At 39.0% G+C, this 27,665-nt stretch overlaps 1 protein-coding gene across 1 annotated transcript in view; it reads right to left on the reverse strand.

The window, feature by feature from the left end:
- Nucleotides 1-27,665, reverse strand: part of LOC134016980 (titin-like) — a 154,155-nt gene that overhangs the window by 74,046 nt on the left and 52,444 nt on the right. Inside the window, exons 78-111 of the mRNA XM_062456226.1 lie at nucleotides 16,537-16,581; nucleotides 14,157-14,210; nucleotides 13,299-13,691; nucleotides 12,909-13,178; nucleotides 12,521-12,796; nucleotides 12,270-12,409; nucleotides 11,994-12,120; nucleotides 11,540-11,806; nucleotides 11,137-11,403; nucleotides 10,682-10,945; nucleotides 10,066-10,205; nucleotides 9,840-9,966; nucleotides 9,484-9,750; nucleotides 9,092-9,358; nucleotides 8,698-8,964; nucleotides 8,473-8,612; nucleotides 8,242-8,368; nucleotides 7,105-7,247; nucleotides 5,643-5,766; nucleotides 5,079-5,345; nucleotides 4,875-4,972; nucleotides 4,600-4,768; nucleotides 4,249-4,515; nucleotides 3,801-4,067; nucleotides 3,398-3,676; nucleotides 2,847-3,255; nucleotides 2,625-2,749; nucleotides 2,265-2,531; nucleotides 1,799-2,068; nucleotides 1,371-1,670; nucleotides 976-1,278; nucleotides 667-854; nucleotides 458-572; nucleotides 62-346 (exon numbers count right to left, since the gene is read on the reverse strand). Of these exons, the coding sequence (XP_062312210.1) occupies nucleotides 62-346; nucleotides 458-572; nucleotides 667-854; nucleotides 976-1,278; nucleotides 1,371-1,670; nucleotides 1,799-2,068; nucleotides 2,265-2,531; nucleotides 2,625-2,749; nucleotides 2,847-3,255; nucleotides 3,398-3,676; nucleotides 3,801-4,067; nucleotides 4,249-4,515; nucleotides 4,600-4,768; nucleotides 4,875-4,972; nucleotides 5,079-5,345; nucleotides 5,643-5,766; nucleotides 7,105-7,247; nucleotides 8,242-8,368; nucleotides 8,473-8,612; nucleotides 8,698-8,964; nucleotides 9,092-9,358; nucleotides 9,484-9,750; nucleotides 9,840-9,966; nucleotides 10,066-10,205; nucleotides 10,682-10,945; nucleotides 11,137-11,403; nucleotides 11,540-11,806; nucleotides 11,994-12,120; nucleotides 12,270-12,409; nucleotides 12,521-12,796; nucleotides 12,909-13,178; nucleotides 13,299-13,691; nucleotides 14,157-14,210; nucleotides 16,537-16,581 (7,314 nt within the window). The remainder of the gene's footprint in view (nucleotides 1-61; nucleotides 347-457; nucleotides 573-666; nucleotides 855-975; nucleotides 1,279-1,370; nucleotides 1,671-1,798; nucleotides 2,069-2,264; nucleotides 2,532-2,624; nucleotides 2,750-2,846; nucleotides 3,256-3,397; nucleotides 3,677-3,800; nucleotides 4,068-4,248; nucleotides 4,516-4,599; nucleotides 4,769-4,874; nucleotides 4,973-5,078; nucleotides 5,346-5,642; nucleotides 5,767-7,104; nucleotides 7,248-8,241; nucleotides 8,369-8,472; nucleotides 8,613-8,697; nucleotides 8,965-9,091; nucleotides 9,359-9,483; nucleotides 9,751-9,839; nucleotides 9,967-10,065; nucleotides 10,206-10,681; nucleotides 10,946-11,136; nucleotides 11,404-11,539; nucleotides 11,807-11,993; nucleotides 12,121-12,269; nucleotides 12,410-12,520; nucleotides 12,797-12,908; nucleotides 13,179-13,298; nucleotides 13,692-14,156; nucleotides 14,211-16,536; nucleotides 16,582-27,665) is intronic.

Here is a 27,665-nt window from a genome sequence, read left to right on the forward strand (position 1 = left end):
ACGAGGGAACAGAGGCATTGCTGTTGGTCGAGTGGGAATTATTTGGGCACGGATCACTTACCAATAACAGTGACCTCAATGTCTCCTGAGACGGAAGACACGTCGTTCTCCAGGTGCAGGGTGTATGTGCCCTTGTCTGGACGCACACTGGGGGTAACTAGCAGTTCTGTGAAGGTACTCTTTGTAACCATGGATACACGATCCCCGGCAGTCATCTGCTTATCTCCAAAGGTCCACTTAGCAGTGGGTATGGGATATCCAGAGATAGGGACACGGATAGTGAGAGGGTGAGGAACGATGACCTCCAGGCCATCCTTAAAGGCACCAAGATCAAAAGTGGGGGCAACTGGAATGAAGATGGGAAATAATTAGGTACGGTAAACACTTACCAATATTATGTGACCCAATTCAAATAAACCATTCATAAAACAATAGTATAGTATGTAGTGGATCTCACAGTGGGGATCATCAGCCAGTAAAGGTCCAACAATGTTAGAGGAATCCGACATTCCAGCTGCGTTCTCAGCAAATACTCTGTAGTTGTACTTCAGACCATACTTCAGACCAGAGATCTATGCAGAGAAAGAATATCATGGATTTTAATGACACAATATGTAGGTTAAACAGATCTCTAAGGCTAAAATTGGAGATCTAAATAATCCCTACCTTATAGCAAAGGTCCTGGCAGAGCCGAGCGTTGCATCTCAGCCACTTGTTTGTTCCATCCTCACACCTCTCAATGATATAGCCTGTGATCATGCTGCCTCCATTTTTCAGGGGAGTCTCCCAGGTCAGCTGGACTGAGTTCTTGTTCTGTTCTGAGTGGACCAGGTTCATAGGGGGGCTGGGCCTCTCTGTAGACAAACACCAAAACACAAATTAATTGTCATTTCACATATTGCATTTTGGTCACATTCAATATAACAAATAGATCTACTGTACAAAACACATTGAGATTTAGAATCGGACACATACCGATGGGGTCCATGATTTTGACTGGGTTGGTGGCAGCGCTTGGCTTGCCAATTCCAGCTTTGTTCTCAGCTTTGACCCTGAAGATGTATTCTTTGTTCTCAATGACATCATTAAGGATGGCGCTGCGGTCCTCGGGTTTGGTGACCAATGCGGCAGACCAGCTCACAGACGTTCTATCACGAAGCTCGATGATGTAGGAGGTTATCTCTGATCCTCCATTAGACCGAGGAGGTTCCCAGGACACAGTTGCTCCAAATTTGCTAACATTTCCAACCTTTACATTCTGAGGTGCATCAGGAACGTCTATAACACAAGCAAAGGTAATGACATCTCTAGTTAATTTAATTTTTAATTGTTAAGTAGCTTACATTACTATTATTACATATTTTGCTCACCAAACTTATTCTTCGGTTGTACAGGTTTGTCTGTCTCTACATTGGGTCCACTGCCAACTCTGTTACGAGCGCAGACACGGAACAAATACATGGAGTCCTTCTGGAGCCCAGTTACACAGTACTCTGGAGCTTCAGAGCGGTCTGTGGCCAGTGTCCAGGTCTTGCGCTTTACATCACGCCTTTCCACCACGTAAGCAATGACCTTGCTGCCACCATCGCTCTCCGGCTCCTCCCAGGCCAGGCTGACCTCACCGTCTGCAGTGTCAACCACTTGCAGGTTTTTGACTGGGCCAGGAATGTCTGAGGAACACAATCGAGGAAGTTACTACACATAAATCTGATTCAACTTTTACGAGACCCACATTTTGACAGCCTCCCAGTTAGGGTGTTTCATAATCCCCTCTGAGGTGTGTTCACTAAGAACTTACCAATGACACTGAGGTTGATGAATGCTTCTCCCTCTCCATGTTTGTTCTTGATGACCACCTTGTAACGTCCCTCATCGGACTTCTTAGGGTCCTTCAGTCTGTACTCAGTTTTGTCTGTGGCTGTGTGAATGTTGTCCTTGGGCATACTTAGAGTGTTGTACAGCCAGTTTGCCTCAGCTTTGGGATAGGCACTGTAAGGAACAGCCATCACAATGGGCTTTCCAGCGTCTGTCACAAAGCTCTGGTCGGTGGTCTTAATCTTTGGAACGGCTGTGGGATAACAGCACAACAGACATGAGGAACATGATTAAAAACGTATAATCAGTTAGGATTTACTTGAATGTCGTTATTGTGTAGAAAACACTTAAATGTTCTTCAACCCAGTACTTCAAGACTTCAAGCCATTTCAGCAGCAAACATGGCAGTTAATCATATCAGAGTAAATGTGAAGGGTTTAACAGCATACCTGCCAGTTCCAGCTTGGCTTTGGCATCCTTGTCCTTGACGATGATTCTGTACTCTCCCTGGTCACGGGGTCTAATCTCACACACCTGCAGTCTGTGGACTTTTCCTTCACTCATCATCTGGTATTTGTCTCCCTGGACAATAGTCATGTTGTTCCTCAACCATTTGACCTCAACTTTGTCTTTGTTCAACTCAACTTCATAGACAACATCTGAACCTGGAGGCTCATACACATCCTTGGGTGGTCTCACAATCTCAACAGTCGTCTCTGGAATAAAGAATATCAAATTTAGCAAGAATTGGATTTGCGCAAAGAAATTCCCACAAAACATCAAGAATGTCATGGATTAAACAGGCTTGCCTTCAACGAAGAGCTTAGCCCTGGATCGTTTCTCGTCAACTCCACAAGCATATTCACACTCATCATCTGGTCTGCACTCCTTGATTTGCAGTTTGCAGATCTTTCCCTCCTTACTGAACGTATATCTAGGTAAAAAATAAAACATATGATATTTCAGTACATCCTCTCAGATTGAGTTGAAACCCTGTATCCAATTGATGTAACCTTGAACTCTTAACTTACCTTGGTCCTTCTCTAATTTCACGTCCATTCCTGTACCATTTGACATCTGCTTTCTCCTTGGTGATCTTGCAGGTGAACTCAGCATCCTCAAACTCAGTAATGGTCTGGTCTTTAAGTTGTGTGGAAAAGTCTGTGGGTGCCTCACTGATGATAAGCTCAGCGGTGCATTTGTCATCACCGGCAACTGCGGTGTATTCACCCTCATCGGCCAGAATACAGTCCTTGATGGTCAGCGTGTGTTTGTCTTTGTCTACCCTGTACAGGATGCGCTTGCTCATGGTAATCTCCTGGCCAGCCTTCATCCACTTGACAGTGACATTTGGTCTGTTCACCTTGCAGGAGAAGGTAATTGTCTTCTTCTCTTGTGTGTCAACATCTTCCAGAGGAGTAACAATTTTCAGACTCTCCTCTGTGGACAAACAGTAGATACATTTCACAAAGGGATTAGTCATGAATTGACATGAAGACCATTTCCTAAATTCATTCACCTATTCATCCATAAAAAAATAAAAAATAAACTGTCAATGTAATTACAAATAGATTATGCTTACCTTTGACAGTGAGTTTTGCAGAACTCTTAGCATGTTCATTACGCTGGTTTGTTAGTGTGATAGTGTAGTTAGCTTCATCTGTCTTCTGACCATCCTTGATCCTCAGAGAAAAGACATTGTCTTTCTGCACCATGACAAACGTGCTGCTCTCAAACATAGTCTCGTCATTTTTCAACCACTTGGCTTTGGCTCCTTCTGTGTTCACTTCACAATTCAAGACAATCTCTTGTCCTTCTTTTGCTTCTGTGTCTTTGAGTGGTGTAATGATCCTAAGTTTCTCTGTAAGAACGGATTTCAAAGAAATGTTACAAGTCAGTATATCCTTTTTCAATGTTACACTAAAACAAACAAGATAGAAAATGTTTTATAAAAACTGAAGAGGACAATAGTATGAGTCACAAACCGAGAACAAACAGGTCAGCTGAAGCTCTTGTAGTGCCAATCATCACAGCGTAGCCTCCTTCATCCTTCGGATCACAGTTCTTTATAACCAGAGTTCTTCTCTTTCCATCAGAGATCATCTGGTACTTATCACCAGCTTCTAGCTGCTTGTTATCCTTCAGCCATTTGACTTCAAAGGTGTCCTTGGAGACCGAGCAGACAAACTCAGCCTTTTCTCCCTCAACCACCTCCTGATTCTGAGGTTTGGCAATGAACTCGGCAGCAAGTTCTAAAGGAATTGAAACAATAAGCATGGCTTTAGTTCAAGTTTTGGTGTATACCCTCACTTGCCTCTTAGTAGGAGCACAGACATTTAGGTTTTATGTTATTTAATAGTGTTTCATAGGCTTTGCAATGCTTCTAGCAAATTGAGGTACTGCAGTAAATGTCCTGCATTATAACTGTCTTACCATTGATTTTCAGTGTAGCAGACGTTTTAGCGTTGCTCAGTCTGCAGTTGTACTCTCCAGCATCGTCCATTTTGAGATCCTGGATGATAAGAATTCTCTTCTTTCCATCCACAATCTGGTCATATCTTCCTCCCTCAGGCAGCTCCTTGTCACCCTTGTACCAGGTGACTTCAGCACTGGGCTTTGATACTTCACAGATCATTTTCACGCTGTCTGTCTCTGTTCCTTCCACGTTAGACAGGTTCTTTGAGAACCTAGCCTCCTCCTCTGCAAGGAGAATAGGTTATAGTCAATGGAGAGTTCCAAGGTAGCAATATGAATATTTTACCAATGACTGTCAGCTAGTCTTACCGACAACTGTCAGCATGCCAGAGGATTTGGAGGTCTTTGCATCGCATTCATACTCAGCTTCATCATCAAAGACTGACTTGTTGATGATGAGGATATGTTGGCGACCTGTTGCAATTATTTCATACTTTTTCCCTTTTCTGATTTCACTGCCATCCTTAAACCAGCGGACCTGTTTCAAGACAAAAGGCCAGACAAAAATTCCACAAATGTATGTACCGTAAATTGATGTTGTATTACCTCTGTGTACTCTAAATCATGTGCACATATCAATTTACCTTGGCATTTTCACGTGAAACTTCACATTCAAATCTCGCAGATTCCTTCTCTTTGACCTCAACATCACGGAGCGGCTTACTGAACTCAACATGTGGAGCTGTGAAGACAATGTCACAGTTTTGATACATCATCCATGTTGCTTTTATTGAATCAGTGCTCAAAATATTATATTGTGTATTTATACTTTAGCTTCTTGTACTCACGTTCAACATTCAGGAAAGCAGATGTTTTGAATTCCCCTGCGTCACAGGAATATGTCTTAGAATCATCAAGTGTGCAGCCTTGAATGATCAGTTTTCTCTTGCGGCCATCAGCAACCATTTCATGTTTCTTAGTTTTGCGGATCTCCTGTCCATCTCTGAACCATTTGACTTCAGCCTTTTCTCTGGAAACTTCACATTCCAGAGTAGCAGTGGCCTCCTCTTCTACTGTCTGGTCCTTCAGAGGTTTGGTGAACTCAACTGGTGGCTCTGTTTAACAACACAGGTATCAATGACTCATACACAACTAAAAGGCCCAAAGGTGTTTTGTCACAAATCGTGCTGTAATCACGAGGAAGCATGAGTAACATCATTGCTATTAACATATCTGTATGTTTCCATCATGTTTGTCAGTTGAATAAGCTTAAACCTTAAAACTATTTGACACAACATTTAATAATAGTAATCAATTAGCAGTTATCAGAAAGCCATCATTTGAACCTGTGGATTGAGCACCTAGTTTCACAGTTTCGTATAAATAGTAGCAGTACATCACCCAGAACCTACCGTTTACAATCAGTTTGCCCTGTGTCTGGAAGTCTTTAGCAATGAGTTGTACCTCACCAGCCTCTGTCATCTTCACATCTCTGAGAGTCAGAGTGTGAGTTCTGCCCTCAGACCTGAAGACCACCTGTGCAGATCAAGCAGATTGATAAATCAGGAAGCCATGACAGCCAGAGTGGTGTCAGGGCTATATACTCCATCTAATGAACACAGGCAGCTGGTGACAAGAGACCAATTTAACTCCCTGCCACCCGACTCCTCTCTCCTCAAAGAGTAGGAGGTGTAAGACTCCACAATATGTTTTCTTTAAATTGTTAAAAACTGTACTAGGCCTTCATGTGACTAATACTGTTGCAATTGAAATAAGCATTGACAAGTATCCCCATTGGGACCAGTCGTTGATCCTGTGGATGGATACTGTTGCTAATTAGCTAGAAGGCTACAAGATTACATAACCAATGGGTACATACAGTATAACATACGTTATTGGACAGGCAGTGATTTTAACTTTTGTTGAGTGTGTTTGGTCCATCTATATAAATTGCCTCTTATAGAAAGCACACACCAGTGTCCAATACATTTAATCTCCTATTGTCTTAAATCATTTTTAATAATATTTAAATGATCAAAAACCTTCCCAGTTAATGGAACTGAATTTAACACGATTACTTATCATGGATTTTTATTTAATAATAATGAAACTGGCAATAATGTCACAGTATTCCTCAGGCAAGACCATGTAGCTGCAGGTAATAAAACACCTTGCGCAACACCATAAACCAAGCACATACTCTGACAGCCATTTCAGAGGACTAGGAATTAAATAAATAATCAAACTCTATGGAGGGCCTAGCATCACTATTACGATTTCTACGGGAAAAACGTATTACATACAACATGTTCTTATGTCAAATTAAAACTGTCAAATAGCAATAGCCCCTCTTGCCACCTGCCATAGGACTCACACACTTGAAGCAGTTAAAAATAACCAGAAGAACGCTTGCAGGGCAGAAAAGCCTTCTGCGTTATCTCAAAACCCAGATCAAATGCTCTACTGGAATCCTGATCTCTACAGGCCCTTATATGAAGAAAACATGTACTGGAGTTGTCTAATACATCTAAAAAGCGTCAATATGCACAACATTCACGATACCAAATATTAATAAGCAATGACAGTCTGGCCATAATGCATTATGGCCAGAATTAAATTATGGCATTATGGCATTAGAATTAAAGTTATACTCCAGTATAAATAAATTATAAATAAAATATAGAACTATGTTAAAGTTTGAATTTCAGGTACGGGTATATGCCTTGAAATCCAGGAAGTAAAATATTTGATCAGCTTTGTTGACAGTTGCATTATAATTCATTTGAATAATATTGGGAAGTTGGCATGAAGCACTTGTCATCAGGGAGCATCAGTGATGTGATGTAAATAACCAAGGTGGTGTTTTAAACTTACTCTGTCACTTGGTTCCAACTTTGTACCCCCTAGGAACCATTCCACGGCAATGCCTTCATATGACAGTTCACAGTCGAATGTTGCAGTCTCCCCAGCAGTAACAGTAACATCCTTGAGAGGCCTCAATAGGCCGATCACCCGTGCTTTAGATTGAGGAGAAGACATGATTAGTCACCCCCAAATCCCAATGGAAGGTAAATCCTCAATGGCTAATCCTCATTTTTGGTTGAGCTGACGGTAGGCCACTGAAGCCTATGAGCCCTCAGGACAACTGTGGACTAGAGCTCTGGGACTTGCTGTTGGGGGGGATAACTAATTTGCATACCAAGTTTCCTTGAGATGTATATGGTCTGCAGAAAACCTTTGGGGGGAGGTATGTTGTAGCTCTGCCAATCACTAGCCGTTCACTCTAGATAAGGTATGTGCCTTCTAAAATAGCCACAACACCTGATTGGCCATGAGCCCACCCCTGCCAAACCAACCAGGCTGAGCAATCTGTCCCTGTCAATCAACACCATGGAATTGTCCAGGAAAAGGAGAATGTCGAGCTGCATGTTACCCAACAAAAAAAATGCTTATATCATTGCAGCTGGTTGCATGTCGTAACAGCAGCGATGTTTTTGTTTCACATACAGTTGTTGGAACACAGAAAGTGTGACTGGATTAACAAGTCTCAACAATTTTGACACACATCTTTAGATATCCCTGACACATTTTTTTATGGGCTGTTAAATGAGGCAACTGTCGTGATTAACTAGCTGATTTATTAATCAGCCAACAGTTCATATATCAAAACACACATTAACAAATGTACTGCTCATAACCCCTCATAAATATACTGTATCGCCAAGAGTGGTTTATCAACACTGACAATTTACAGCATCCATAAAATATGGTACGTGTGACTGTGTAATTTTATCTCAAAAGGGTTTTCCTACTTTTTAAAGTTGTTTTCTCTCTTGAACAGAGATCTTATTGGGATTTTTATTTTTGTTTGAATTGTTTATCACTTGTATTATTGTTTTTATTGATTTTATGTAAAGCACCTTGAGCTACAATTCTTGTATGAAATGTGCTACATAAATAAAGTCTTACTTACTTACTTACTTACTTACTGTGTGTTACATTTAATCTCACCTTTAACTCTGAGCTGAGCACTGGATTTAGCATTGGCTGCCTGAAAATCAACTCCTCCTGCCTGATCCTTACGAACGTTGTACAGGATCAGAATATGCTTTGTTCCTTCCTCCTTTTTCTCACAGTCCTGGAGAAGGATGCACACAATTGAACTTTGCTTTGTGTTTCTTTTGACGTTTTAAATATATTAATATCATTTAATTAAAACTTTTGGCACTGTAATAATCTTACAGGAGACTGGTGAAGGGTTTCTCCTTTGAGCTTCCAGTGACCATGCACATCCTCCTCAGAGATCTCTGTCTCAAAGCGAGCAGTCTCAGTCTCTGTCACTTCCACACTGTACAGGGGACGGACTATCTTGATGTCACGCTCTGCAGAGAAAAAAACATCAACAGTTAGTGTAAATATAAGAAATTATATTATTATTCTAAAAGTGTGTGTGTCAAGTTATCTTACCCTCAATGTTCAGCCTGGCAGTAGTTTTGTCAGTTCCACAGTCACATGAGTATTCTCCAATGTTGCCTTTCTCTGCTTTCTTAACAGTAAGAAAACGCCCCTTTCCATCGGCCTTGATTAACACATTTTTGGAGGGAACAATCTCCTGTCCATCTTTGAACCATCTCACTTGAGCGGAAGCCTTGCTCAGTTCACAAACCAGTGTCACTTCATCCTTCTCTACTGCAGTGTAGTCTTGCAACTTGGTTGTGAAATAGGCCTCTCCCTCTGTTAAAGAACATACATACATACATACATACATACATACATCATAATGAGCTTTGTGTAATTTCATAATCAAAAAATTCCAGCCATTGTATTTCTTGGGATCCACAGTAGTAAACTGTTCACCAACCTAGAACAGTCAGCATGGCCTCTGATGTCTTTCCCATGGCCTCCACTTTGATCAGAGATGTATCATCAATGGACACTTCCTTGAAGGCCAGGGTGTGGAACTTGCCATCATCTGACATGTGCACCACTTTGCTGGGATGCAAACGCACATCGTTCTTGTACCAAGTGACCTGGATCTTGTCATGTGAAAGTTCAATACTGAACTCTGCTGTCTCACGCTCCTTCACTGTGACATCCTTAATGGGCTTGACAAACTCAAGGCGGATGCCTAGAAAAAAAAGTTTCACATGTAATACAATATTCACTGGCATATTCAACCTTTAAAAAGGTTTATATTGCTTGTTTGAATATACAGTATATTTATATATACAATTAATATCAATTGTGGGATACCTTGGATAATTAGTTTTCCAGTTGTTCTCTTGTCCTCTGCCTCAAACACATACTTGGCTTCATCGTCATAGGCGGCAGATTTCACCACCATCGTGAACCTTTTTCCATCTTTTGTAATCTCATACTTGTCATCAGACTGTAGTTCCTGAGATCCCTTGAGCCAACGGAAGGTCTTGGGTTCCCTTGACACCTCACACTCAAACCTTGCCTCGTCCTTCTCATACACGTTAACGTCACTCAGCGGGATAATAAAGGTAATCGGAAGCTCTGTAATTTACAAGCAAATACATTTGCATAACATCTTGCCCAAAAGTAGAATGATGTAGATGTTTTTACTAAATGCGGGAGAAACTCACCTTTAACTTTTAGGTTAGCAGAACACTTAGCATTAGCCCCCTGGTATCCCACTTCACCTGTCTGGGATACCTTGCAGTTGTACAAAGTCAAAGTATGCTTTGCACCATCCTCAATCATTTCGACATCCTGTAAAAAGTTATACAAAACAATTAAGGTTAACAATGTTGTTAACCATGCGCTCTATTTACAAATTGTTAAATGGACATTTATGGAACCGAAACGTACAGGAGAGGTAGTAAGGGGTTCTCCATTTAACTTCCACTGGCCATGGATATCATCTTCAGAAATCTCCACTTCAAAACGAGCCGTCTCACCGTCAAAGAGCTCAACACCATACATGGGGCGAACCACCTTAATATCACGAGCTGAAATTTGCATAGGAAATATTTGAAAATAGACAGGGTCAGACAGATAGAATTCACCCAAAGTATATGTTTATATTGGCAGAATTTAAATGAAAGAACGAAAAGCTAGCAATGAATTTATCAAAAAGCAAATCAATTCGTAATAGGTTGTTATGGCATCATGTTCAAGTTTATAATCTACGATTCCGAATTTAAGTAGCAAGCAATGTGAAGTTTCCAGCTCAGACCCACTTACTAGAGCTAAATACGTACTGTTGGGAATGTAGCTGGCTAGTAACCTGTTGTGTGCAATTTGCTGGACACACTGACCCGTCGACTACCAACATAAATGGGGTAAGTTTCTACAAAACACATCTACTGTAGGCTACCAACAACAGGCATGGCAGGCTATCTCAACATTGGCTTGCATTGGTGTTGATTGGTATGGTGAATATGTTGGAGTGGGGTGCATGCATATTAATACTTGTTGACTGTACCTTCAATATTGATGTTTGCCATGGTCTTGTCAGTTCCACAGTCACATACATATTGCCCTCTATCTTTTTCCTCCACTTTCTTAATGGACAGCACTCTGCGTTTCCCTTCAGCCTTTATGGTCACCATCTTGGAGGCTTTGATCTCTGTCTCTTTGTGGTACCACATCACAGGGACGTCTTTGCTGAGTTCACAGTCCAGAGTGACCTCGTCTTTCTCCACAGCGGTATAGTCTTGCAACTTCACTACGAAGTATGCGTCACCCTCTGAAAAATATTACATTGGTTTTGATTGACTAGATGTAAGTACACTTACACACAATACAGGACCTAAACTACTGTATGGATGCTCCCTATGTGGCAATGTACAGAAGAACAATGCATACAAATATGCTGTTCAAACCCAATATAGAATAATGTTGTAGAACATAACAAAAAAAAGAAATTGTAGTTGTTACCTATCACCGTCAAGTTTGCCATTGAGGGAAATCCTTTAGCCTCTGCCTTAATCTGGCATGTATCATCTAGTGTCAACTCCCTCATTATTAATATGTGTTTCTTTCCATCAACTTGGGTGACAATTGTTCTGCTTGGATGCAGTTTTATTTCATTTCTGTACCATGTCACTGGTACATTCTCATGAGAAAGCTCAACATCAAACTGAGCAGTTTGACCTTCCTTCACAGTTTGGTCCTTTAGTGGTGAGACAAATTTAAGCCTCATACCTATATATTAGTAGGGCATGTAGACTTCCAGTTAGGAAATAGAAAAAACAACCAACCATGGCATCTCACGTCGGAGAGATAATCAAGCAGTTAATTACTTGTGATGATCAGATGATTTTGAAAGACACAAACTTACCCTCGACAGTGAGCTTAGCTGTTGAACTTTTGCCCAAAACTTGAATAGTATATTGTGCCTCATCATCAAATTCACAGTTGTTAATGACCAACATATGTTTTTTCCCATCATCAATTATCTCATATTTTTGATCTTGTGAAATGATGTCAGAACCCCTTAGCCACATGACCTTTGGCACATCCCTTGTGATGGCACACTGAAATTTAGCCTGTTTCTTTTCAGGTACAGACACGTCCTTCAAGGGGACTGTGAAGTCCATTTCGATTTCTGGGAGGTATGAATAATTATTAAATATCTATAGACATTTTCTTATTGATTTGAGGATGATACCAAACATAAATATCCTTTCGTTTCCAAACAAAAATGTATGTGATATAGTTTGTATTGTATGTAGATCACTGCAGCAAAGAAGCTCAGAACATATTTATGTGGTAATCTCTACTTAATTACTTACCTTTGACTGTGAGCATAGCGCTGGTGATAGCATTCAGAGCCTGATAAGATACTTCACCGGACTGATCAACTTCCACATTTTTCAGAGTGAGGAAACGTTTCATGCCCTCAGCTTTAATGTCACAAGTCTGAAAAATGATATATTTGTTTTAAACCAGAGTGATACTTCTGTCCATGTCAAGAACATTCTGCCCTTATATTCCTTTTTTAAATTATTAACAAGATACAGGAATATACAGGAACATAAAAAGGCTAAATTGCATTTTAAATGTCTTACTGGTGATCTGGTCAGGATTTGCCCTTTAAGTTTCCATTCTCCGGCCACGTCCTCTTCAGAAATCTCAGTTTCAAAGGATGCGTTTTCTTTCTCAACCACCTCAATGCTGGAGAGAGGCTTCAAGATCTCAGCCTCACGTTCTGGAAAAGTAGTTTAATTACTCATAGTCCTAAATATGTATTTCAATATTTTTGTGTCTGAAATAATTGCCAGTTTTTGCTCTTCTGGAAATGTGTTCAAGTGCAACATACCTCCAAGTGTTAGTTTAGCAGCATATCTACGTCCTTCAACTTCCATGGCATATTCTCCTACATCATCAGGCTGTGAGTTCTTGATGGTAAGAGTCACTTCTTTTCCGTCTTTCTTGACCTCTGTTTTGTCAGTGGGATCATTGGAAATCTCTTGATCCCCTTTGAACCACTTCCAGTTGGGTGTGTCTTTGAAGAGTTCACACTTGAATGTGGCTGTGGCCTTAGGTTTCACATGCTGGTCTCTCAGTGGTTTCACCAACCAGTCTCTGATGATTTCTGTACACAAAACCAGGAATCATTATATTGTGCAACACAAATTAAGTGGTGTGTTTATAAAGCATGTGAATACCTATTTAGGTTTATGTATATATATTAGACCTCTACTTACCAATTACTTTGACTTCTGTTTCTGTCTTGATGTCCTCGCACTCACATGTGTAGTTACCAGCATCTTCTTCCCCTGAGTCCTGGAGTGTAATTGCATGTTGCATTCCAATGACATTGATAGCCATCTTCCCTGCGATTTTCTTGAGGGGCTGACCGTTCTTCTTCCATACAACATCTCTCTCTTTGTTCAACTCACAGGTCAGGTATAGAGGCTGTCCCTTAAGGACTGAAGTCTCTTCTTCCAAGGTCTTAATGAACTTCACAGGCAGCTCTACCCAAAGGCATTTACAATAAGGATGTTATCAGATTAACAAAGGCAAAAGTATGATATTTTCTCATGGATATTCATACATATATACCACATATGTCAATATAGTAATTTAATGCTTACCCTCAACAATGAGTTTGGCTGTACATGTAATTTCTTTGCCGGCATTCTTGGCGATACAAGTATATTCGCCAGTGTCAGAGAGTTGGACATCAATGATGTTCAGTTTGCGATCTTTGCCATCAGAGGTGAATTTGTGTTTTGGGCTCTCTCTTAGGTTGCTTCCATCTTTCATCCATGTTGTTATTGCAGTAGAGGGTGAAACCTCACACTCAAACACAGCTGCTGAGCCAATAGATTCAGCTTCCTTCAACACTATGTCCTGGAGTTTTTTAATGAACTTAAGGGGAACAGCTTTGAGCTTGAATCCTCCAAAGGGTTCCTCTGGTGGTTTGTCTCCACCAGGTCTCATTCCTCTTCCCCTGCCTCCTTCACCAGGGGATGGAGTCTGCTTGGCTAATATTCAGATAAAATAGCATACATTTACTCCACTCAGTTAGTTTTTTAGATGTAATATATTTTGGACAAATCTTTACAGCACAAATATGACACAATAAAGGGTCATCTGTTATAGATATTTCAACAAACTTATATTACCTGAAATATTCTTAATAAAATATAAAAATACCGCAGTATTAGTGTGGTGAATGAATTTAGGACTTTATTTGAAAGCATGTTTTAAATTAAAACCATGCTTTCATTAAAAAAGTGAATTTGAAAGTTTGGAAAGTTCCATAGAAATAGGAACACATGTCATTGTTTCACGTTTACATGATTTTACAAGAAATTGCTTGTCTGTCATACAGATATGCAAAGAGAAAAACCTATAATAAAACTTGAAAATCTCTCTCCTTCAACATATTTTCAAAGACTGGGAAAAAGATAAGTTCCACCAGCATCCTAACAAAATGCCAGTCTTACCTTTTAGACCTCTACCTCTACCCCTCCCTGCTGCTTCTTCAGCGGGTTTTCCATCTGAATGAAACATTGTGAATTAGTATCTGGTATGTTCATATGACAGAGTTCTGAGAGTTGAAAGATAATAAAATATTAAGGAAGGTGTTCAGAACATGACATGATATGGAGAACATACACAAAAAAGACTAGTGAAGAATTACAGCATGGAGTAAAATGTTGCACTTTTTATGGTTTGACAAACAGATAACAAAGACGTCAAAATGAGAGACGACAATAAGATGAAAAACAAAAGAAGACAATCAACAAAAAGACGACAAACGTTACAAACACAAAACTGAATGGAAGGGACATTAAAGACAAATTCTGGTAACATGAACACTCCAAACATGAAGACGTTAAAATGAAAATGAATGGAGATTATTCAGGGATGAAGGAGGTTGCGGACGCATCAATGGTCAATCTCTGCAGCCATCCTCTCACCTCTTCTGGTCATACCCGTGGTCTCTACAGCGCCCTCCTCATACTCCTCTCCTTCCCAGTCTTCTGAACCATAACTCTCACTTGGAACAAGCTCCCATCCCCATGCTTCATCCTCCTCTTCTTCCTCCACCTCAGGATCTTCCTCATCCACCTCCTCCTCCAGTTGAGTAGATATTTTTCTCAACTGCACTGCTTGAGGTGAAAGCTCTTTCATCATCGGAATTTTTGCTTTACCAGTCTTCTCTGGTTCTACTGGTGCAGTTTTCTCCTCTTGTGGTGATGGTTTCTTTGGGACCTTTTTAAGAGTGACTGCCTCAAATGAGTCTTTTGGTGAAACCTGTTTGGGTATTCTTTTGCTGATATCTCCACTTGGCCTCTTTTCTGCCGGAATTGACTCAACTGCTTTAGTTTTTGGTTTCTCAACCTTGGGTGAGGGAGTCTTTTTCAACTCCAGGCCTTTTTTGAGGTGCTCCACAGGCTTTAAGGCTTTACCTTCTTTTTCCTCAGAAGCAATGCTGGGAATTCCGGCCTTTTTCAGTTGCATGGGTTTTCCCTCTTCAGGACTTTTGTCTACCTTCTTGACAGGCAAGGGCTTTGTCGGGCTTGGTTTCTCATCAGGGGTTGGTTCAGCCTTTTTCACCTTCTTAGGTTCCTTGTCTTGTGCTTCCGGAGAGTCATATTTCTTAACACTTGCCTCTACTGGAGTTTCATCTTTTGGGGTTCTACTGAGCACCTTGCCAGGTATTGTTGGCTTCCGCTCCTCTGGCTTTGATGGGGTTTTCTCATCCTCGTCATCACCTTTAGAGGTCTTTGAAAACGGCTTCAATTTAATGCTCTCCTTATCCTCTTCAGGGGTGGGAATTCTTTTCCCTTTTGGCTGCAGTTTGTCAGAACTCAAATCTTTTTCTGGACTTTTTCTGGCTTTATCCACAGGCTTATTTGCCATTGACTGTTCCTCTTTATCTGTTGGAACAATTTTAACTTTCTCATGATCGGCAGGTTCTTTAGTCTCCCTTTCTCTAGGGGTCTTATCCCACTGAGTATCAATAAATTCCTTGTCCTTTTTGTCCTTTACCATTTCAGCGACTCCAGGTTTTGTAGGTGTTTTAAATGGTTTTAATTTCACAGTTTCTTGTTCTTTCTCATCGGAAGGCAATTTTGACACTTTCTTTAGAGCTTGGCTAGGTTGTGGAACAGCCTCTTCCTTCCTATCTTTAGGAGTTTTCTTTAGAGCCATTTTATCTTCTACTTTCTCATCTTTGGGTGTGCCCTTTCGAGGAGTGTATGTGTCTTGTTTAGAATCTTTCAATTCAACCGTTTTGTCCTTACTAGGTACCACATCAGGTTTCTTGATGGTTTTCTCTTTCCGAGTGGGTTGTTCAATTTCATAATGTCTAGCTGTTAACATCTCAGCTTCTTCATACACTCTTTCTTCTACGTCATAAACAGTTGTCATGGTCAGTTTCTGAGGAGGCTTGGTTTCTTGTGGTAAATCTTCAGAGGGGAAACCAGGTACTTTCTTCAGTGACACAGTGTCCTGTTCTTCCTCCATCTCTCTTGACATTCTGGATGTTTTCTTCAGCGTTGGCATCTCAAATGTTTCTTCCTCAACAGGAATTTTACCTTTTTGTCGGAGAACTGATGTTGCAGGCAAGTAAGGTTTCACATTACTCATAACATAACATGTAAAAAGATTGTGCAATGTAAACATTTTAACATAACATGTAAAAAGATTGTGCAATGTAAACCTTTTTAACTATACCTATTTAATATGACAATTTAAAATTAAATCAAAGAACAAGACAAACAAATAACAAAACAATCCAGAACATAGACAAACACAATTTACATAAAGTACATTGGATAAATAAAGATTGAAGGAAAATATTAGTATTCATCCTACCTTTCTTGGCTCCTCCAGGTGCTGTAACAGGTCCCTTGGTTTCATCTATTACAGAAATTAAAGTATACAATTTAGTAGAGGCACTCACATACTCTCACAGATTGGAATAGGAGATCCAGACACATACTTCACTATTACAAACCTCTCTATCCCACACCACATCCATAGAGAAAAGTTTAAATGTACTGATCAAGCATCACATTGCAAAGATATAAAAATCGATAAAAAAAGATTTGGAAAAGCCCAATACTTTAGTCCACTGTTAACTGTATTTTTATCACTATGATATGAAGATCACATCAAGACATGTACCCAACATGTAATAAGCTGCAGTTTTCTATAACATTGTTATTTTTCAATGGTTTTTAAACTGGTATTAATAAATATTCTTAAGAATAAGACGAAGTTCAAGAGAAGATATACTCTCTATGATTTTCTAAGGATGTTTAAGTAAGGCTCAGACAATACCAGAGCATGCTAATGAAGTGAAGAAGGTCAAGGATCACACCTACCTGGACTGTATCACATGCATAAAGAATACAGTATCATGTGGATTACTGACAAGAAGAGGTTAGTTAAGAGAAACAAAACAGTTTACAGGTGAAACAACTGGTTTTACTCCAGTCTGATCTCTGGTTTTATCAACCTTTATGGAGTGATTGTTCCATTTATAATTGTTAAATTGTCTTGATATTCATGCATTGTTTGTGTTTCCTGAAACAGTGGCTTTCTCACATCACTTATTAAGCTTTCAATGCAGTGGTTACCATAAACAAAGACAATTAAGCAAATAAACGAAGAAAAGAGTTTGAACAAAGCAAAAAGTGTTTGATATGTAATTAGAATTTTCACAAGAGGTTAGTTTGTCCTTTTATATTCAGATTTTTGACAGATAACATAGAAAACACAATACCTGTTTTAGTATCTCCTTGTGAATCGATCATTTCCTCTTCAGACCTAGATTGCTCTTGCTCAGCATACTTCCTAATGTCTTCTTGAACTTTCAAGACTGGCTTGCTCACTTTAATTGCAAAGATGAAATAGAACTGAATGATAAATGCATGATAATGTTTAACAAATACGTCTAATGGCAAATAACATAAAAGTTATATGGTGGATGAATTGATGAATGGCCCTTTTTAAAAGACGTTAGTAAGTAATTTTTCAGAATACTCTGAATTTTGCCAAAAGAATACCTTTCTTTGTTTCTTCCAACTCTTGAACTTGGATTTCTTTCCTGTACTCTTCTGTATCATATCGTTCAGTATATGGTGCTTCAAGATCAAAGTTCAAGATTAGGATTTTCTCAAGAAACATTTATCAATGAATTAACAAGACAAGACCAAGAACATATGACACACACAATGAACAGTACAAAACAATACCTTCAAGTGGACTAGCTGTCTTTGCCTTTGGCTGTATGGGCTGTGAAGGTGACTCCTGCTCCTTTATAGGTACTTGAAACAAAATTACACCATAGTGAAAATCAAACAACACCACAGACGGGGGCAACCCCTGAGCAATGTAAACAATACATCAACAGAAAACATATAAACATAACATATATAATGTAGACAGACAAAACAGACAAGCGCAAGATTTGGATGACTGATGATTGAAGATCTTGTCCTTCATCTACCTTTTTGGGGGATAATATCTTCTTTAATTGAATAAATTTATAAGAAGAAATATTGTGAACTTTGAAATAAGAATATTGTGTGAATAACTTGTGAAGTGAACGTGATAAACACACAATAGTAAGAAGGATCATTAGAAATACACAATGGGTTTGGACGGTTCCCATGTGCAAGACGTGACATTGTGAACAACATGTAACTAACATAGAATGAAGCAGACATAACGGGCAATGAGGATACTTCCGGTTGAGAAAAAGTGATGTTTTATCCAAACAATGCGTGAAGTGAAATGGAGGCACTCTTAAAATAAAAATATGAAGAAATACGCAAGATTGTTTTTATACCTCTGGAAGATGGCTTTAGGGAGTGCTGTTCCATGTCTTTCTTTTCATCTGTAAGTTTTGAAGGCTGTGTTTTTGTTGATCGAATGTGTTTCGGTTGAAGACTCACTTTTTCTTGTCTATTTTCACCATCATCTTTCTGTAGAGGCATATCCAAGGAGTCTTCTTCAGGGGTATTTTGAGATGCTTCAGTGACCAGTAAAGATTCCCTTATAGTGGGCTCTTCAAGTTTGTTCTGCATTTTGAGAATGTCTGATTCAAAGTCCATCTTTTTCTCTTCAACCGTATCAATTATCTTTTGGGATTTAAATGATTTATGTGCTGTAATTGTTGGGGTTTTCGCTTTCTTTTGAGAAATGTTATCATCCATTGTTGAAGTTTCCCCGATTTCTTCAGACGTTGGACAGACTTTTTTAGTGCCTGACAATTGGTCTACATCTTTGTCTATGAATGATTTTTCATGTTGGATCACTCTTCCAGGAGCAACTGAATCCTCTTTTGTTAAAGGTTCTTGTTGCTGTTCCCTTTTGGAAGGACTCCCCCTGCTACGTTTGTATTTGACTCCAACCTTTGTGGACTGAATACCCTTCACTGTCTGAATCATGTCTTCAGTTTTAGCTAATGCCTGTCCCCTCTCTACAGGAGAAATTACTTCAATTTTAGAAACGTCTTCTGGAAATGTAGATTCTGCACTTTCCTCAAATGTTTCAAATCTTTTGGGAACATGTGATACTTTATCTAGATGTTTGTCGGTTACTGATTTTTTATACAGGACATCTATTTGTGGCAATGTTGACTTCTGTCTTTCAACACTCTCCTGTTCTTGTTTTCCATGTAATGTTTTCTCATAATAGGAAATTGCCTTCTCAGCATCTTTCTTTGATTGACTATCTTTAACTGTATCAATTATCTCAGTTTCATCTTGACTTGCTGTCTTTTCCTTGACGATTTTATCAGATATCTTTAATTGTTTCGAAGACTGTGATTCACCTTTCTTTCCTTTAGAAGGGTGCACTTTGCTAGGTTTGTCTTTAACTGCAACCGTTGTGGACTGAATGCCCTTCACTGTCTGAATCATGTCTTCAGTTTTAGCCAATGCCTGTCCCCTCTCTACAGGAGAAATTGCTTTAATTTTAGAAACTTCTTCTGTAAATGGTAACTCTGCTCTTTTCTCAGATGTTGTATATGTTTTAGGAACATCGGCTACTTTATTTAGGTCTTTGTCTGTTACTGGTCCTTGATACATTACATCTATTTCAGGCAAGGTTGACTTCTTTCTTGTAACACTTTCCTGTTCTTGTTTTCTGTGTAATGTTTTCTCAATTGCCTTCTCAGCATCTTTCTTTGATTGACTATCTTTAACTGTATCAATTAACTCTTCAGATGTGGATATTTCAAGTCTTTTCATTTTGGGAGATTCTACTTTCTTTGACACAATTCCCTCTGACAAACACGTTTCATCTTGACTTGCTGTCTTTTCCTTGACCCTTTCATCAGATATTTTTAATTGTTTAGAAGACTCAGATTCACCTTTCTTTCCTTTGGAAGGATGTACTCTGCTAGGTTTGTCTTTAACTGCAACCGTTGTGGACTGAATGCCCTTCACTGTCTGAATCATGTCTTCAGTTTTAGCCAATGCCTGTCCTCTCTCTACAGGAGAAATTACTTTGATTTTAGAAATGTCTTCTGGAAATGTAGATTCTGCACTTTTCTCAAATGTTTCAAAGCTTTTGGGAACGTGTGATACTTTATCTAGATGTTTGTCGGTTACTGATTCTTTATACAGGACATCTATTTGTGGCAATGTTGACTTCTGTCTTTCAACACTTTCCTGTTCTTGTTTTACATGTAATGTTTTCTCATGATAAGAAATTGACTTCTCAGCATCTTTTTTTGATTGACTATCTTTAACTGTATCAATTATCTCTTCAGATATGGATATTTCAGGTCTTTTCATTTCGGGAGATTCTACTTTCTTTGACACAATTCCCTCTGACACACAAGTTTCATCTTGACTTGCTGTCTTTTCCTTGACCATTTCATCAGATATTTGTAATTGTTTAGAAGACTCGGATTCACCTTTCTTTCCTTTGGAAGGACGTACTCTGCTCGGTTTTTCTTTAACTGCAACCGTTGTGGACTGAATGCCCTTCACTGTCTGAATCATGTCTTCAGTTTTAGCCAATGCCTGTCCCCTCTCTACAGGAGAAATTGCTTTAATTTTAGAAACTTCTTCTCTAAATGGTAACTCTGCTCTTTTCTCAGATGTTGTATATGTTTTAGGAACATCGGCTACTTTATTTAGGTCTTTGTCTGTTACTGGTCCTTGATACATGCCATCTATTTCAGGCAAGGTTGACTTCTTTCCAGGAACACTTTCCTGTTCTTGTTTTCTGTGTAATGTTTTCTCAATTGCCTTCTCAGCATCTTTCTTTGATTGACTATCTTTAACTGTATCAATTATTTCTTCAGATGTGGATGTTTCAAGTCTTTTCATTTTGGGAGATTCTACTTTCTTTGACACAATTCCCTCTGACAAACACGTTTCATCTTGACTTGCTGTCTTTTCCTTGACCATTTCATCAGATATTTTTAATTGTTTAGAAGACTCGGATTCACCTTTCTTTCCTTTGGAAGGACGTACTCTGCTAGGTTTGTCTTTAACTGCAACCATTGTGGACTGACTGCCCTTCACTGTCTGAATCATGTCTTCAGTATTAGCTAATGCCTGTCCTCTCTCTACAGGAGAAATTACTTTAAGTTTAGAAACATCTTCTGGAAATGTAGATTCTGCACTTTCCTCAAATGTGTCATACCTTTTGGGAACATGTGATACTTTATCTCGATGTGTGTCGGTTACTGATTCTTTATACAGGACATCTATTTGTGGCAATGTTGACTTCTGTCTTTCAACACTCTCCTGTTCTTGTTTTCCATGTAATGTTTTCTCGTGATAGGAAATTGCCTTCTCAGCATCTTTCTTTGATCGACTATCTTTAAGGGTATCAATTATCTCTTCAGATGTGGATATGTCAGGTCTTTTTATTTTGGGAGATTCTACTTTCTTTGACACAATTCCCTCTGACACACAAGTTTCATCTTGACTTGCTGTCTTTTCCTTGACCATTTCATCAGATATTTTTAATTGTTTAGAAGACTCGGATTCACCTTTCTTTCCTTTGGAAGGACATACTCTGCTCGGTTTTTCTTTAACTGCAACCGTTGTGGACTGAATGCCCTTCACTGTCTGAATCATGTCTTCAGTTTTAGCCAATGCCTGTCCCCTCTCTACAGGAGAAATTGCTTTAATTTTAGAAACGTCTTCTGTAAATGGTAACTCTGCTCTTTTCTCAGATGTTGTATATGTTTTAGGAACATCGGCTACTTTATTTAGGTCTCTGTCTGTTACTGGTCCTTGATACATGACATCTATTTCAGGCAAGGTTGACTTCTTTCTTGTAACACTTTCCTGTTCTTGTTTTCTGTGTAATGTTTTCTCAATTGCCTTCTCAGCATCTTTCTTTGATTGACTATCTTTAACTGTATCAATTATTTCTTCAGATGTGGATATTTCAAGTCTTTTCATTTTGGGAGATTCTACTTTCTTTGACACAATTCCCTCTGACAAACACGTTTCATCTTGACTTGCTGTCTTTTCCTTGACCATTTCATCAGATATTTTTAATTGTTTAGAAGACTCGGATTCACCTTTCTTTCCTTTGGAAGGACGTACTCTGCTAGGTTTGTCTTTAACTGCAACCATTGTGGACTGACTGCCCTTCACTGTCTGAATCATGTCTTCAGTATTAGCTAATGCCTGTCCTCTCTCTACAGGAGAAATTACTTTAAGTTTAGAAACATCTTCTGGAAATGTAGATTCTGCACTTTCCTCAAATGTGTCAAACCTTTTGGGAACATGTGATACTTTATCTCGATGTTTGTCGGTTACTGATTCTTTATACAGGACATCTATTTGTGGCAATGTTGACTTCTGTCTTTCAACACTCTCCTGTTCTTGTTTTCCATGTAATGTTTTCTCGTGATAGGAAATTGCCTTCTCAGCATCTTTCTTTGATCGACTATCTTTAAGGGTATCAATTATCTCTTCAGATGTGGATATGTCAGGTCTTTTTATTTTGGGAGATTCTACTTTCTTTGACACAATTCCCTCTGACACACAAGTTTCATCTTGACTTGCTGTCTTTTCCTTGACCATTTTATCAGATATCTGTAATTGTTTCGAAGACTGTGATTCACCTTTCTTTCCTTTAGAAGGGTGCACTTTGCTAGGTTTGTCTTTAACTGCAACCGTTGTGGACTGAATACCCTTCACTGTCTGAATCATGTCTTCAGTTTTAGCCAATGCCTGTCCCCTCTCAACAAGAGAAATTACTTCAAAATTAGAAACTTCCTTTGTAATTACAGATTCTGCACTTTTATCAGATGTTTCATATCTTTTGGTAATGTGTGATACTTTAACTTTGTCTGTTACTGATTCTTCATACAGAACATCTATTTGTGGATATGTTGACTCCTTTCTTGCAATACGTTGCTCTTGTTTCACTTCTAATGTTTTGTCATGATAAGGAATTGCCTTTTGAGTATCTTTCTTTGATCGACTATCTGTAACTGTATAATTTAGCTCTTCTGGTACGGATATTTCCAGTCCTTTCATTATGGAAGATTTTACTTTCTTTGACGCAATTTCCTTGGACTCACAAGTTTCAACTTGTCTTGCTGTGTCTTCCCTGACCATTTCATCAGATATTTTTAATTCTTTAGAAGACTCTGATTCACCTTTCTTTCCTTTGTAAGTATGTACTTTGCTAGGTTTGTCTTTAACTGCAACCTTTGTGGACTGAATGCCCTTCACTGTCTGAATTATGTCTTCAGTTTTAGCTAATGCCTGTTCAGTCTCTACAGGTGAAATCACTCGAATTACAGACAATTCTTGAATTCTGAATTCAGATTTTTTAGGTTCAAGTTCCAGAACTTCATTAGATTTTGTCAATTGTTTTCTCTCTTCTCTTTGTGATTGCTTGTTTGTTTTTCCTTTTTGAATAGCTTCTTTGTTTGCATGTGTTTCTTCAGTTTTCAATGACTGCTGTCCTTTAGCTTTATGTGTTTGCACTTTCTTTGAAACAAAGCCCTTTGTTGCAGCTTTTAGTTTTGACATGTCTATTCTCTGTGATTCGTCTATAAGATCTGCTTCCATTGTCTCTTGTTTCACCGTAGTTATGATTACTTTCCCCTTTTCCTCTATTTTCATTTTTGCATGTTGAGAAATATCTTTCTTCAAAGTTAATTCTTCATTCTTTCTAGAATGTTCTTCCAACATAGTTTCCATCAGAGCAGGTCTATCTAGTTTTGTAGGTAAAACTGTTTCTACATTGAGCTGCTTTTCATCTTGTCCTTTCATTTTCTGTGCAGTATCAACTGTGGGTTCAAACCCTCTGGGAACTTCAGCAGATATCTCATGTGTAAGATCATGTTTTGTTTTCTCAAGTGTTTTTTTTGCCAGTTGGGACATAGTTGGGTAGTATGTGTCAAGTAACCCCTCTTCACTTTCAAGTGCATGTTCTTTCACAATGTCCTCTTGTTGAAAGACTTTCTCTGAAGGAATTATTTGTTCTGTAATATATGACATCTCTTTAATCTTCTGAGTGTCAGAAGACACTATTTCCGCAACGATGTGAAGACTAGCAGCGACTTCAAGATTTAAGATGGTTTCAAGAGTTTGCATCATACAACGATGCCAAGAATTATGACGAAACAAAGACAAACATGGATTTTTGACAAAACATAAGAGAGTAGTTTGTGAGTAAATAATTCACTTGTTGTGAATTATAGTTACAGTATGATTTTTGATTTAGCAATGTATAAATATAATGGTTATATTGATTTTTTTAAGAAATGTGCAGTGATACCTCTGTCTTTTGGACTTCTTTCTCTGTGTAGCTTGTCTTCTGTTTCGGTGGTTGGAAGGACAGGAGTTATCTTTGGAGTCTTCAAAACATCTGGTTCTTTAAAGAATAATTGACATATAATCTAAGACTGATTTTAGTTTTACTAAGAGCTCTGACATACAACAGTGACATATACACATTGAAAATACAAACACAAGTTGACAAACTCCTAAAAGCACTATTACAATGTACTCAAACGCTTGTGTAGTAACATCTGTGGATGGAGTGTTACGTCTGGACCACTGATATGTATGTGTTATTGTACATATACACCCAACTGGCACACAGCATTAGAAGAAAAGTTAAGAAAGAGCTTGAGTTTGCTTCAAGCATACCTTTGCCAAGAGTTTCCTCAATCTCTTTTTTAGGTTCAGACTCAGCTAACCTCTGCTGCACCTTTGGTTGTGCGTCAGGTAGTTTCTCTTCCATTTTTTTATGTGTCTTCTCCAATGACTTGTCACTTTTTTGTGCCGTTTTTGTCTTCTCTGATGACTTTTCGTGTATCCGATCTGTCACTTTCTGAACGGCTTTATCGGGTACTTTCTCAGCAATCTTCTCAGGTGTCTTTTCAGTCACCGTTTTCAGGACCATCTCACGTATTTCCTCTGTTTCCCTCCGAGGCAGTTTTTCAGGTATTTTCTCAGGAACCTTTTCAGGTAACCTATCAGGTACCTTCTCCGCTCCTTTCTCAGGCAACCTATCAGGAACCTTCTCAGCTACTTTTTCAGGCAACCTACCAGGCACCTTCTCCGCTACCTTTTCAGAGAACCTTTCAGGCACCCTGTCAGCTACCTTTTCTGGTAGACTTTCAGGCACTCTCTCAGCTACCTTTTCAGGCAACCTTACATCAATTGTCTGGGATATTTCCTCAAACACCCTCTCAGGTGCTGTTTCAGGCATCCTCTCAGGCTTGGTCTGAGGCACCTTCTCTGCAGGTATATGTTTGGATTCATGCTCCATCACTTTAAGTAAGTATAAGAGACACTATAAGACATTGTAATACGGAATGCCACAAGCGCTTTCAGACAGCTCCTATCATGACAAATAAGCCCCTACTGCAGATACGAAGGAATTGAATAGAGAGCATTGTATCCTGTCTCTGTGCTAACAATATAAAACTATTTTCTGACTTAATAGTTAAACTGCAAGAAGAAAACACTATCACTCATCCCCAATACACTACTGTACCTTTTTGTGTAGAAGCCTCTTTTGGAGTGACAATTCCTGATTCAGTTTTCCTTGCAGCTTTTGTTGGCTCCAGTGTTATTTTTTCTACTTAAAAGATCATTTGAGTTTGTTAAAAGATTAAAAGGTAAGGTATATAAAGATGTTCAAGTGAGTTAATGTAAGACCAAGACATCATACAAATCACACTCTATCGAGTGCCAAGAGAGTACAACAACAACAAACACATTCAAGACACCACATCAAAGAGAGTAACCTGTGCCACAAAGAACAATACTTTGACAAACATATCAAACGTGAACACAGACAACAACCAGTTATTTTGAAAGTTTCAAAGGGAGTCTTGGAAGTGATTTTTACCTGAGTTTAAAGAGTACCAATGACATCCTATACAAAACATGGCTTTAAAGAAAACATGTGTACCTTTAGCTGCTGTAAGTTTCTTCTGTGGTGCTACATCTTCTTCATGCATTTCGGGTTGGATAGTATCTGAAGGCAGTGCAGGTTTCCCCTGCTTTGTTGGTGCTTCTGGCACTTTAAAAGAACATGCATGTTATCAGTGTATGTGTTGTATCATAGGGACAAAAACAGACAGAATAAACACAAAGAAAAAATTGAAGAATCTAAATAGATCCCCACACATCCAGTAACAAGACAGTTTTACAGACATGTTTACAACAATAATGTATTCATTTACGAATACGCTGATTTGGTAACAAAAGACTGTTTGTTGTTAGAGCAAGAATCCAACTCACAGACAAACATGAGTAAAAAGTTAAGCAAACTTAAGTTAGCATATATTGGCATGGGTATGCTAAAAAAGATATAGGATAATCAAGAAAGTTAAAGATGGTACTAAAGCAAGGTTGAGACGTGACTGATCAAGTGTTCTGCACTGAACACAACAAGCACATTTAGTGACACAAGCGTTAAAGACACAAGCGTAAGAGACACAAGACTCTCAAGACTTTGGATGATCAAGCGTGGTAAAAAGCACTGCACAAAGATTTTAAAAGCCTGAAGAAGCCTCTCTTGTGAGAGTCTGTTTTACTGTACCTTTCTGAGAGATAACCTCCTTTCTTTTTCTTTCTTCTGGCTCTGGTTTGGAGATTTCTGGTTGAGGCTTGGTCTTTGCTGACTCAGCTGGTTTTGAATCTACTACTTCAGGTTTTAAGACTTCTGGTACTGGCTTTCTAACTGCCAGCTCAGGTGTCTTGACTTTAGGTTCTGGTTTCTTAATTTCAGGCTCTGGTTTTGAGACTTTGGATTCTGGTTTTGAGACTTCTTGCACTGGCTTGCTAACTGGGATCTCGGGTTTCTTGATTTCTGGTTCTGGTTTCTTGATGGCTGGTTCTGGTCTCTTAATTGCTGATTCTGGTTTCTTGATGACTGGTTCTGGTTTTTTGATGACTGATTCTGGTTTCTTGATGGCTGGTTCTGGTTTCTTGATGGCTGGTTCTGGTCTCTTGATTGCTGGTTCTGGTTCTGAGATGACTGGTTCTGGTTTCTTGAAGACTGGTTCTGGTCTCTTGATTGCTGGTTCTGGTTCTGAGATGACTGGTTCTGGTTTCTTGATGACTGGTTCTGGTTTCTTGATGACTGGTTCTGGTTTCTTGATGGCTGGTTCTGGTTTTGAGATGACTGGCTCTGGTTTCTTAATGGCTGGTTCTGGTTTTGAAACAGATGGTTCTGGCTTTGTAAATGTTGGTTCAATCGTGGCTGGTTCTGTTTTTGTGAACGCTGATTCTGCTTTTGAAGTCTCAGGTTTTTTGAACCCCTCAGGGACTTAAAGTAACATGCAAGTTGGTTTAATATTTGGCAAACCAAGATAATACTACATGTAAAGTACATTAAATAACGCACATTAAAGATTCGCTTCCACAATAGAAGCTAAGCTGAACATAAACACAGACACAAAGAGAGGTCAAGTGAAAGCAAATTTAAGTAGTAAACACTGTACACAAAGCACAGACTAGACAGAAAATACCTTTGGCTGAGGG

The sequence above is a fragment of the Osmerus eperlanus genome, chromosome 3 (assembly GCF_963692335.1).
Source record: "Osmerus eperlanus chromosome 3, fOsmEpe2.1, whole genome shotgun sequence".
In the NCBI taxonomy this organism is placed as follows: Eukaryota; Metazoa; Chordata; class Actinopteri; order Osmeriformes; family Osmeridae; genus Osmerus; species Osmerus eperlanus.